This window comes from Rhinopithecus roxellana, chromosome 5 (genome assembly GCF_007565055.1).
Source record: "Rhinopithecus roxellana isolate Shanxi Qingling chromosome 5, ASM756505v1, whole genome shotgun sequence".
NCBI classification, from domain to species: Eukaryota; Metazoa; Chordata; class Mammalia; order Primates; family Cercopithecidae; genus Rhinopithecus; species Rhinopithecus roxellana.
Window position 1 is genome coordinate 148,261,031 of NC_044553.1, and position 13,083 is coordinate 148,274,113.

Here is a 13,083-nt window from a genome sequence, read left to right on the forward strand (position 1 = left end):
GGCCTTAGGAGGTAATTAAGTCATGAAGGTGGAGACCTCATGAATGAGAGCAGGGCCCTCATGAAAGAAACCCCGGAGAGATCTCTCACCCCTTCTACCGTGTGAGGATACAGTGAGAAGAAGGCTGTCTATTAACCAGGAAGCAGGCCCTCCCCAGACACCCAATCTGCTAGTGTCTTAACTTTGGACTCTCCAGCCTCCAGAATTGTAAGAAATCAATGTTTATTGTGTAAGCCAGCCAGTCGATGGTATTTTTGGTATAGCAACCCAAATGGACTAAGACAAATGGGCAGTGAGCAATCTTATCCAAATCAACCTCTTCACTGAAAGTTATGAAGAAGAGGAAATTGAAGCCTAAGAAGTGGTTGACTTGCCAAAGAGTACAAGAGATAGGAATTGAGTGGAGCACAGAATTCTGGTTTTCTGATTCTTGGCTCTATACTGCACCATCTTTCAGAGAAATTTCCCTTTAATTCATCAATGTGCCAAGATCTGTCGTTGATGAGGCACTGTGTCAAGCATTAAGGACACTGGTCCCCGGGGAAGCTGGGGAAATATTTGGTCAAAGATGGTAAAAATACAAAAAAGACACTTAGCCTTAGCCTTTGGGAAGTTCATGATCAAGAGTCAGAGACAGATATGGAAATATGCCAATCATACTACAACATGGGGAGGACTCTGAAGAGGCTTCTGTGAGAGTCCAGAAGAAAGTATGACAACCCTCTAAAGGAGCTAGGAGAGTTGTCATATGGGGGTGATGTAGGCATGGGGCCTTGAAGGATGCTATAGCTTGAATGTTTGTCTCCTCCAAAACTCATGTTGAAATTTAATTGCCATTGTAACAGTGTGAAGATGTAGGACCTTTAAGAGGTGATTAGGCCATGAGGGCTCCACCCTCATGAATAGATTAATGCTGATATTTAGGGAGTGGGTTTATCATCAGAAAGGTACATTTAACCCCCTTTTCTCGCTCTCTCATCCTCTTGCTCTCTGCCATGAAATGACATAGCAAGAAGGCCCTCACAAGATACCGCCCCTTGATCTTGATCTTGGACTTCTCAGCCTCCAGAACTGTAAGAAATAAATTTCTGTTCTTTATAAATTACCCAGTCTCAGGTATTTTGTTACAGCAGCACAAAGGAACTAAGATAAAGGATGATAAAGGATGACCAGGCATTTTCCAGGCAGTTTGCTGCAAACTGTCTTCCCCTCAATCCCTTTCTAAGGAGTTCCCATAATAGCTCTCTTATATGAGGTACTGTTTGCACACATCACCATGCTAGTGCCACAGGACTCTGTCAGCTGACTGGACCAGGATGGGCTGCTGACCCCAGAGCAGTCAATCTAAAATCTGACTAGCATTGCACAGGAACACCTAGGGAGTGCTGTCTAGGCCAACAGAACTTGCTGCAGTGATGAGAATGTTCTATTCTGTGCTCTTCAGGATGGCAGTCACTAACCACATGCAGCTATTGGACACTTGAAGTATGACTCGGGATATGGCTGTTCAGTGGTGAATTAAATTTTAAGTTTTATTTAATTGTGTTAAAAATTAAAATTAAATAAAGACATGCACTGTTGGCTACCGCATTGGACAGCACAGCCTCAGACTGATTAATAGATTCACTTGGTGATTCTAATTTAAAATACAAGTTGGCTTACATTTACGATTTTAAGTTGAAATCCAAGCTTACAAACCGTGTTGGAACATTCAAGATATTACAGAGTTTAATTTATTATTCTTAAAAACTTGCTGAAATACATGGGAAGATGTCTTCATTCATTGGAGAACCAAAGGTCTTAAAAGAGAATTGATGGAAAGATTTGAAAGATTCAGAATGAGTCCTCTGGTCACAGTTAAATTAGCTATAAATCACCAAAGAAAACTAGAAAACCCACAATGTTTGAAAATTTAACATTTCATTTCTGAACAGTGCTCGTGTTCAGAAGCAATCACAACAGAAATTAGAAAATATTTTTATGAGACTTACAACGAAGATAAAATGTATAAAAACTCATGAGATGCAGCTAAAGCAGTGCTCACAGGAAATTTATAACCTTAAATATATAATTAGAAAACAAACGCTGAAAGTCAATGATCTTAATTTCTCAAGTAACTAAAAAACAAAAAGCAAAAAAGAAGGGAAATAATAATAATTAAGAGCAGAAATAATGAAACAGAAAACAAACATTAAAGAAAAGCAACAAGACCAAAAGTTGGCGTTTTGAAAAGGTTAATAAAATTGGTAAATTCCTAATAAGATCAATCAAATAAAGTGTGATGGTTAATATTAAGTGTCAACTTGACTGGACTGAAGGATGCAAAGTATTGTTCCTGGGTGTGTCTGTGAGGGTGCCGATTAACATTTGAGTCAGTGGACTGGGAGAGGCAGACCCACCCTCAGCGTGGTGGGCACCATCCAATCAACTTCCAGTGCGGCTGGAATAAAGCAGGCAGAAGAAGGCGGGGGAAGCCGACTTGCTGAGTCTTCTTGGCCTTCATCTTTCTCCTGTGCTGGATGCTTCCTGCCCTCCTTGGAACATCAGACTCCCAAGCTCTTCAGCTTTTTCACCCGTAGCTCTCGGGCCTTTGGCCACAAACTGAAGGCTGCACTGTTGGCTTCCCTACTTTCGAGGTTTCAGGACTCGGACTGAGCCACTACCAGCTTCCTTGCTCCTCAGCTTGCAGATGGCCTATTGTGGGACTTCACCTTGTGATCATGTGAATCAATTCTCCTTAATAAACTCCCTTTGGTATATACATATATCCTATTAGTCCTGTCCCTCTACAGAACCCTGACTAATACAGAAAGACAACTGAATATATATTTTATACATGCAGGTAAAATGTATGGAAATGTAACAGAATTATGAAAGCCACCTTAGAGTGATTAATAAAATTTTCCAGATTTATAGATAGAAGAATAGGATTTGTCTATACAGTAAAAGCTTAAGGAAGAATTAGGCTTGTTAACCATTACAACTTTAATGTAGAAAACATGAACTTTGTAAAATCAAATTAGTCCCTGAGTAATGTCACAACGACCATGCTGGTTTTCCAAGGCTCTGACTCAGTGCCACGCTGAGGCCAAGTCACCAGGACTGCAGAGAGAGCAGGGGAGGGCTCCTCCTGGTCTGTGGGTGTGCACCACTCATTAGCAGCCCTTTCCAGACCTGCTGCAGGGCGAATCTAGGAACTACACTTTATGGGTGGATGGCACCTTACAGTTTTCTCAGCACTGTGAGAAATTACCAAGTTCAAAAGAAGTAGAAAGGGCTTTCTTTTCAATAGGTCCAAAGCTAAGGGATTTCTTTCCTTGAAACGTATATTGAAAGCAGTATAATAGAAAGCTGGGGACTTTCCTTTTTTGAATGTTTTCAAAATTCAATTCAAAAATACTTTAAACTATATGAGGTCTCTTCTTTGTCAGAAACCAATCCAAGTCATATAAGAGGCTGTGAACACACTTCCCTATGGCAAAGGCCTGACCCCATTAGGGAGGCCATCTTTGAGGGTGCAGACAGAGGGTCCTATAAAGGTGCCTTAAGTGGCCGGGTGCGGTGGCTCACGCCTGTAATCCCGGAACTTTGGGAGGCCGAGGAGGGTGGATTGCCTGAGCTCAGGAGTTTGGGACCAGGCTGGGCAACATGACGAAACCCCATCTCTGCTAAAAATACAGAATTAGCTGGGCATGGTGGAGCGTGCCTGTAATCCCAGCTACTTAGGAGGCTGAGGTAGGAGAATTGCTTGAACCAGGGAGGTGGAGGTTGTGGTGAGCAGTCCAGCCTGAGCAGAAGCGAAACTCCATCTCACAGACAAAAAAAAAAAAAAAAAAGTGCCATAAGTGGTGGTCTACACAGGTTTTTTGCTAAGCATTCCATAACATTATTCTGAAAAGTTATGTACTCCTTTTTCCATATTTTTGATACCTTAAACTTTTATTACAAATTTAAATAGTGGAAAGGTATATAAGTTCCACCACGAAGTAAGATCTGATTTTTTTTTTTTTTGAAATGGAGTTCCACTCTTGCTGCCCAGGCTGGAATGCAGTGGTGTGATCTTGGCTCACTGCAACCTCCACCTCCCGGGTTCAAGCGATTCTCCTACCTCAGCCTCCTGAGTAGCTGGGATTATAGGCATGCACTACGACACCTGGCTAATTTTTTGTATTTTTAGTAGAGACGGGGGTTTCTCCATGTTGGTCAGGCTGGTCTTGAACTCCTGACATCAGGTGATCCACCCGCCTTAGCCTCCAAAGTGCTAGGACTACACGCGTGAGCCACTGCGACTGGCCAGATCTGAATTCTTTAAAAAATAAACTTTTCACTTTAGAACAGTTTTAGATTTACAGAAAAATTAAGATAGTATAGAAATTACTGGCCGGGCGCGGTGGCTCAAGCCTGTAATCCCAGCACTTTGGGAGGCCGAGACGGGCGGATCACGAGGTCAGGAGTTCGAGACCATCCTGGCTAACACGGTGAAACCCCGTCTCTACTAAAAAACACAAAAAGCTAGCAGGGCGAGGTGGCTGGCGCCTGTAGTCCCTAGCTACTCGGGAGGCTGAGGCAGGAGAATGGCGTGAACCCGGGAGGCGGAGCTTGCAGTGAGCTGAGATCCGGCCACTGCACTCCAGTCCGGGTGACAGAGCGAGACTCCGTCTCAAAAGAAAAAAAAAAAAAAAAGAAAAAAAAAAAAAAAAAGAAATTACTATATATCACGCACTCCGTTTTCCCTATTATGAACATTGTATGCGTATGATACATTTGCTACAATTAATGAGCTAATACTGGTACATTATTAACTAAAGTTCATATTTTATCCAGATTTCCTGGGTTTCCCTTAATGTCCTTTTCCTGGTCTAGGATCCCATCTAGGCTATTGCATTACATTTAGTCACCATGGGTCCAGAGGTTCCTCTTGTTGTTTCTTAGGCTTTCTTTGTTTTTGATGGGCTGGACAGTTTTGAGGAGGATTGGTCAGGTATTTTGTAGAAGATCCATTCACCTCTTAAGAACATATCTTGGTTGCTTCTAGTTTTTGGTGATGATGAAGAAAGCTTCTATAAACATTCATATGCAATTTTTGTGTGGATGAAATTTTCAAATCAGTTGGGTAAATACCTAGAAGCTTGATTGCTGGATCATGTGGTAAGACTACGCTTAGCTTCGTGAGAAATTGCCAAACTGTCTTCCAAAGTGGCTGTACCATTTTACATTGCCCCTAGAAACAAACGAGAGTAGACATTATCCAACTGAAACAGGGAGAGAAAGGAGGAAGAGGAGGAAGAGCATGAAGATACGGTGGAGAAGAACAGAGAATAAGAGATGTGTCGGATAATATTATTGATATAAAATATATACAACTGGAGTCTGAGAAGGCCATTCTCTTCAAGCATGTGGTAAATGGAGTAGTTGAAGAAATCATGGCCAAGAGATTTCTATGTTTGATGAAAGACATAAAGTGTTCCGGAATTTTGGTTTCAATTTGTAGTAAGGGGGAAAAATCTGCTCATAGAAGTTTGGATGTCAGCCAAGGAGCGGGTCAGATTGAATGAACCTTAGACGGTCCAATATATGCAATTCTAGGAATTAAGGAAGGAAAGAAGAAAGGGAACAAGGAAGGAAAAAAAGAAAGAAATGAACAAATCCTATCCCATGGGCCATCCAAGACAAGTGGTAAGAGTGAAAGCTTGGTAAGGAAATGGACTCAAGCACTCTCCCTGACACATTTGACCTTAGAAAAGGTATTTAAAATTAAACTTGGCTTCCTTATTTAAAATTAAAAAGATGTTCAAACCTGACTTCTATCTTCAAATGACTGTTGCTATGACAATACACACAATATATTTCCAGCCCCTTGGTCAAAAGTTTTTTCTATAAATTCAGTATTATTGGAATTGCTCTTTCTGAAGTCACATACTTAAGCCAACTTAACTATTTTGCTCTCTGTTGAAATTGTTTTCAAGGATCAGTAAAGCACAAAATAGGGAGTATATTTGGATATCAGTTGATGTTTTCACATAAATTAATCTGCATTTTCTCTGAAGTTAGAATAATTTCTTTTTATTCACATTTCTGAGTATTTCATCAACTTAATAACCTAAGAAACATTTTGATTGGACGCTCTATATTTTACTATGCTAAATTGTTTTAAGCTACTTTTCAATCCCTGTGGCCAGTCCAATTTAAGTCTGTTTTGTAAGAAAGGTTACTTTGTGAGCTGCTATTCCTAATGCCATTGAATTTCAATTTGTGTGTGTATATGAATTTTTTAACTGCCTAGTTCTGCAATTCCAAACAAATTTCTCAAAAGTTATAAGCTACAAAAGGAAGGTAGCCAATAGTTCATTTTTATTAATCCTAAATTACAATTCTGTAAGTGAAGTGTGAATACCAAGTAGGCTGATTGGTGAAATACACTGTTTAGAATTTATATACATAAGTGAGCGTTGCCCAGTGAGAATACACACCTATTTCAAAGATGCTTCAATTGTTTGCAGCATTTCTGAAACTCCTCTTTGAATACTGCCTTTAGAGCTTGCAGCACATTTTAATCTTTGTCTTTTGAAAGTAGGTTTAATAACCCAAAGTAATTTTGATTAAGTTTGGTGATGCAGAAGATGGAAAATAATTTTTGTTTGTTTTTGTTTTTTTGAGACAGAGTCTCACTCTGTCAGCCAGGCTGGAGTGCAATGGTGCCATCTCAGCTCATTGCAACCCTCGCCTCCCAGGTTCAAGAGATCCTCTTGCCTCAGTCTGCCGAGTAGCTGGGACTAGAGGCGCTTGTCACCATGCCTGGGTAATTTTTGCATTTTTAGTAGAGATGAGGTTTCACCATGTTGGCCAGGCTGGTCTCGAACTCCTGACCTCAGGTGATACACCCGCCTTGGCCTCCCAAAGTGCTGGGATTACAGGCATGAGCCACTGCGCCCAGCTTGGAAATTAATTTTTAATACCTACTATGTGCTAGAGGCTTGTCTTGGATTATCCAGTGAATCTGGGTAAATTCATTTTAGGTTGAAAATGAAGGGTCACCATAGAATATGAATCAATGTCCTAGATGATTTTCCCACTGGAGGTAATAATGTAGCATCGTAGGAAAGGCATATGTTTTCCCTCAGGCTGACAGGTTTGAATCACCACCCTGACACTCTTCTCCCATCACCATCACTTAGCCTGAATCAAGTTACTTAGATTTTTCGGGACTGTTTCCTCATTTATAAGAGAACATGACTAATATCTATCTCAATAATTTAAAAAATAAAACAAATATACAAAATACCTGGCATAATTAGTCCCCCTTCCCAAGGTGACAAAGTGAAGGGAAAATTTCTCATTATGATGAAGATGGTCCTGGATGTTTTTCAAAATGAGCTTTATTATTTTATGGTTGCATTTTCCTATTATCTTGTCAAATATTAATTCCAATTAATTCCAATTAACAATCTTCAATTGTTACTCCTCTATTGTGGGCAAAGATGTCTTGTTTTTGGTGTATTTAGGAGAAGGGACTGTGTGTGAGTTTACCTGGTTGTGGGGTGGTATGGCAGAGGTAGTTGTGAACAATGGGACTGAAAATATAAATTAATACTCGATTATGGAGGGCTTTGAATGGCCTATTACAGGTTTAGACATTATCCAATAGAAAAGATGGCCACCGAAAGCTTTTGAGTAGAGACAAAGTAATTTTGTCTGTGCTATGGGAAGATTACGGACATGCTAGATTAAAATTTGTTGACGGCAGGGTTTGCTTCTTACTTGCACATCTTTTACTCATCTTTATGTCAACGAGTAGAAGAACAAACGACTAGGTGGAAGGATGGAAGGGGGAATAAGGACAAGGGCAGAATGATTAGGAGGGGATGGAAGACAATGCCGTGAAGGGTTTACAGAGCCAGGCTGAAAAGGATTCAGCAAGTGTCTGGATGACGGAGCTAAGGAAGATGGGGGAGACTTGAGAAGAACGCTGCGGCAGTTGGCTTGGATGACAGCTCTGGGTGGGGGGTGGGGCGGTGGCTAGGAAAAAGAAACACAGAATGGGAAAATGGTTTTGAAAATGAGGGGAACAACGAGTCTGATTTTAATTCAACGAGTTTGCATGGCAGTCTGATAGGCAAATGAAAACACAGGTCTGGAGTTGAGCTGAGGTCAAGTTAAAGATTTGTTTGTAGAGTCATACCCATAAAGATGATAGCTGAAATCTTGGTGGTGATGAAATCATCCTTGGAGAATGTGTGGATGAAGAAGATTGGCCAAACACAGGCCCTTGGAAAATGCTCATACTTACGGGATGGTTGTAGGAGAGGAAGCAGGAAAAGACAGAGGGGAAAAAATGGGCACAGAAATACCAGGAGAGACCCATGTCATGGAAACTAAAAGGGAAGGATTTCAAAGGTGCAGCTGTCAGGGCAGACCCAGGAGAAAGGACAAGTATGATGAGGTCAGAGAAGGGCTGGTGGGTTTGGCCATTCATTAGCAGCTCACTGGTGACCCCTTTGAGAGCTGCTGCCATGGGGAAGATGGGTTACAGGGAGATGGCAACTGGGGGCAGGGGAATCACAGAGCGAAGGGGGCAACAGCCTCTGCTTCCACCTTCAACTGCTTCTTCTTAGTCTCATTAGAAGACTTTTCTCTGCTGTCCTAGTAAATGTTAACGTTGCCCAAGACTGTCCTTGGCTCGATGCTTACCATAGTTAGGGTTCTCTTGGTTTCAAATAACAGAAAGCAACTCCAGCTGGCTTGAGCAGAAAGATTTATTGGGAGGATACAGGGTTACCTCACAGGACCCAGAGGGTTATGACTGGGCCTTGGATACGAGCTTTAACCAGAAGCCAAGCACCACAGGGCTTCTTGTCTCCTTTCTTGTTCCCCTCTCGGGGTCTTTTTCTTTTTTTTCTGCTCTCAATGCCAACTAGCTGCCTTGGGTTTCCAGGCCATATGGTAGAAAACATGTGTGCGACTCACTCCTGAGTCAGACCCACTTAGCCCCTCAGAGGGGCACTGCTCTCTCTCACTCATGCCCACTCTTGGTGTTTCCCAAGGGAAGAGACTGAGTTGCTCAATAGATGTCCACCCTTGGGCCACTCAACTGAAATCAGATCAACAGAGTCACTCCGCACAGACAGTGGCATGTGGACTGGAGACAAAGACAGGGACTAGGACCTGGAAGTGAGAAGCTGGGGAAAAAGCTTACGGGATGAGGATTTGGACTGGGCCCAGAGCAAGTGAAAAGAAGAGGAAGGTAACACGAGTGGCTTCTCATTCTCTCTTTTTGTATTCATTCGCCCTGAGAGCTTGGATCCTCCTAAGTAGCAAATCCGAGGAGCACTCTCCCCCTTAGACTATAGTTTACACCTAGACAGACATACAGTTTTCCTCTAAGAAAGAAAATGGGATGTCTGCTCAGATCTTACAAACTTCCCCTCTCTGCGACCAGCCCTGGGTACACCTGGGCGAGTCCCCAGTGGCCACATCCATACCCCCTGAGTGAACCAGATTTGAGTGCTCCAGGTGGCCAATCAGAGCCTCTATGTGGGGTCTCTAGACTTGGAACTGAATGGATCATGAGCCAATTCCTTTTCAGGATGCTGTGAGGCTGTCTGTGACTATGGGAGAGAGGCAGAGTCTGAAGGTGCTGGTATGGTTGGTTCTGGTTATCCTGGAAACCCACGGCACCACTGTTAGTTCTATCAGGTAGCCCAGTGTTTTCCAGTACATTCTCTTGCAGTCTAAGCTAGTTTGGGTGGCTTTCTGTCATTGAGGCAAAAAAGAGCCTTGACTAGTCCAGGGTCAAGGGAGTTGCCCAACAGCTATCCCCAACTTGGCCTCTTGCCTGCAGCATCAACTGTAATAAAGTGGCCCCTCCCTTTCCCTTGTCATGTTTCCCGGGAGAAATGAGGTCTGAATAGTGACTGCAATAGGAGGTTATGGCTTTCTGAATAATGCCACTTTGTTCATGTATTACTCTAATTTTGATATTTTAAAAAATCTGAAGTATGCATCATTTATGTTCTGAGATCAGGATCAATGACTCAATTATTCAACTTATGATGAAAATACTTGCTGAACAAAACTCTACCCAAAATCAGAAAGGAACAATTCATCAATTTTTCATCAACTGGAACAATTCGTACATAAACACAACAGCTACTCAATGATACAATTGATCCACTTTGTTTTTGAAATAAGATTTTACTTCTATTTGATTTTCAATGTTTTCTTCATTTTAGATAAAGTTTAGTTTATTAGGTTTTGAATAAGACTTTATTTTTAAAATGAACTTTTAATTTTAGAATAGTTTTAGATTTATAGAAAAATTATGAAAATAGTAGAGGGTTCCCATATACCTCACCCAGTTTCCCCTACTATTAACATTATATATGAGTAGGATACATTTATCACAATTAATGAACCAATAGTGATACATTATTATTATTAGCTAAAGTCCATACTTGATTTGTTTCTACTTAATGTCTTTATTTTTATTTTCTTGAGATGGAGTCTTGCTCTGTCGCCCAGGCTGGAGTGCAGCAGTGGCACCATCTCGGCTCACTGCAAGCTCCACCTCCTGGGTTCATGCCATTCTCCTGCCTCAGCCTCCTAAGTAGCTGGGACTACAGGCGCCTGCCACCACGCCCGGCTAATTTTTTTTTGTATTTTTAGTAGAGACAGGTTTTCACCGTGTTAGCCAGGATGGTCTCAATCTCCTGACCTCATGATCTGCCCACTTCAGCCTCCCAAAGTGCTGGGAATACAGGCGTGAGCCACCGCACCTGGCCAATGTCTATTTTTTATTCCATGATCTCATCCAGGATACCAAACGACATTTAGCTGTCACATCTTCTTACGCTCCTCTTATTTGACAGTTTAAAACTTTATTTTTATTGGCCAGGCATGGTGACTCACGCCTGTAATCCCAGCACTTTGGGAGGCCAAGGTGGATGGATCACTTGAGGTCAGGAGTTCAAGACCAGCCTGGCCAACATGATGAAACCCCTTCTCTACTAAAAATGCAAAAATTAGCTGGGTGTGGTGGTACACACCTGTAATCCCAGCTACTCAGGAGGCTAAGACATGAGAATCACTTTATTCCAGGAGGCGGAGGTTGCAGTGAGCCAACATCGTGCCACTGTACTCCAACTTAGGTGACAAAGTGAGACTCTGTTTCCAAACAAAAAACCCAAACATTTATTTTTATTAAGGTTTTCTGCTAATACTTTGTAAGATAATGATGCTTAATGTTTCTAAATTACAAATTTATAATTTGTACAATTTGCTTCACTTAAAAAGCGAATTATAAAGTTGTTTGACTAATGTTCATGTTATGCATTCCGAACACTTATAAATGAGAGTATTGATACCAGTATTTTGGAATTACCATCAATAAATGCTGAGTGTCCAGCATTGCTGTTCTTGCACCAGTATAGCAGTTACTGGAGCCGAGCAGGACGGGCAAGACATGGGGAACATGAATACACACGGCTGAGGCTCTGGGTGCAGGACACGACTGCTAGGAACCAGGGGGTGTGCAGCAGAGGGCAGCTGAGCAGCTCAAGGCTTGCTTCTCTGCAGTGAGACTCCCAAGCCTAGGCCATCCTAAAGGGTTCTGCAAACATGTCTCTTGCCCCCAGTACCCTTACCACTCTGTTCTTCCTCTGTATACAGCCCAAGAGGGCTTGCTTGTGTTAGCCCAATCTGTTTTCTTTGTTTTGCACAGACAGTGCTCTGGGACCACTTTACAGTGATGATTTGGACTCAGGGACATTATCTTAGAGAAGTCTTTTTTTTTTTTTTTTAATTGAAATTTTTTTTTTTTAGAGACAGGGTCTTGCTCTGTCATCCAGGCTGGAGTGCAACAGTGCAATCATGGCTCACTGAAGCTTCCAACTCCTGGGCTCAAATGATCCTCCCACCTCAGCCTCCCAAGTAGCTGGGACTACTAAATCCAGATAATGCCACTAAATCCAGATAATTTTTTATTATTAATTTTTGGGAAGGGATGGGGTCTCAGCATGTTACCTAGGCTGGTTTCCAATTGCTAGGCTCAAGTGATCCTCCTGCTTTGGCCCCCCAAAGTGCTAGGATTGTAGGCATGAGCCTATCTTAGAGAAGTCTTAAGCCTGTGCTTCCCAAGGCCTGGCTTATTGCTTGGAACATAGTAAGTACTCTGTATGTGTAGGTGCTATTATTTGTTCAACCAATGTTGAGCAAATGAAGGAAACTGGCACCATTGGCAGGAAAAGGCTGCCCCTCTGCAGATATTAGAAGCTGATGAGATTCAGGGACCCAAGGTGGGATGGTGAGGACAATGAAGTGAGTGAGTGGAGCACCCTAGTCTGCAGTGTGGAGAGGGTAGGGGGCGAGAAGAGTGAGGAGGAAGGGGACCACCAGTGCCATCCCCAGCCCCAGCTCTAGCAATGGCAGCCTGACTTAGGTCTGCTGGCCACACAGAAGGAGACCCCTGGCAGCAACCACCTCTAGGATTCCGAGATGCAAGTCCATCATCAGCATCCAAAAATTATGATTAAAAGTTTAGTCAATTACTTATTGCATGGCTGTGCCAAAATATCTCCCATAACCCATATATGTGTGTATAAATACACATATATATACACCTGCTATGTACCCACAAAAATTAAAAATTTTTTAAATGTTTAATCACAAGTCTGTAGTATAACATCATTAGTAGAGTCTGCTGACATTACAATCTATGGATCTCCCCAGAGTTACCGAAAGTATTTCACAATAGTTAGGCTTCCTTCTGTCCATAGTTCAGGGCATATTCAAAGTCTCTAAAGCTGACGTGACCGTCTGAGTCTCGATCTACTTCCCTGGAAAATGAAACAAGAAGTCATTTACACATTATTCTCGTTAACACCTATGCACCGAGAGCACATTAGAATCTTTATTTATTTGCATGTCTGTGTGACAGAGGAACCTATTTTATCTACTTGAAGGCTGAGATTGATGCCTTTTTTTTCACTGATAATAAATGTTTGCAAAAAAGAAAGGGTATTTATTAAAACTTACAGAAATAATATATTCCACATACTTAAAGAGATGAAGCCAAATACACAGATTATA

General features: G+C 41.9%; 1 protein-coding gene across 3 annotated transcripts in view; it reads right to left on the bottom strand.

The window, feature by feature from the left end:
• Positions 1 to 4,726: 4,726 nt before the first annotated feature.
• Positions 4,727 to 13,083, bottom strand: part of EFCAB11 (EF-hand calcium binding domain 11) — a 172,815-nt gene continuing 164,458 nt past the window's right edge. For 2 of the 3 annotated variants that reach the window (XM_010357212.2, XM_010357213.2), the window contains exon 6: positions 12,635 to 12,830. In XM_010357212.2, coding sequence (XP_010355514.1) covers positions 12,749 to 12,830 — 82 coding nt within the window. In that variant the 3' untranslated portion in view covers positions 12,635 to 12,748. Of the gene's footprint in view, positions 5,222 to 12,634; positions 12,831 to 13,083 lie in introns of those variants that run through there. The other variant, XM_030930902.1, reaches the window with a different exon arrangement.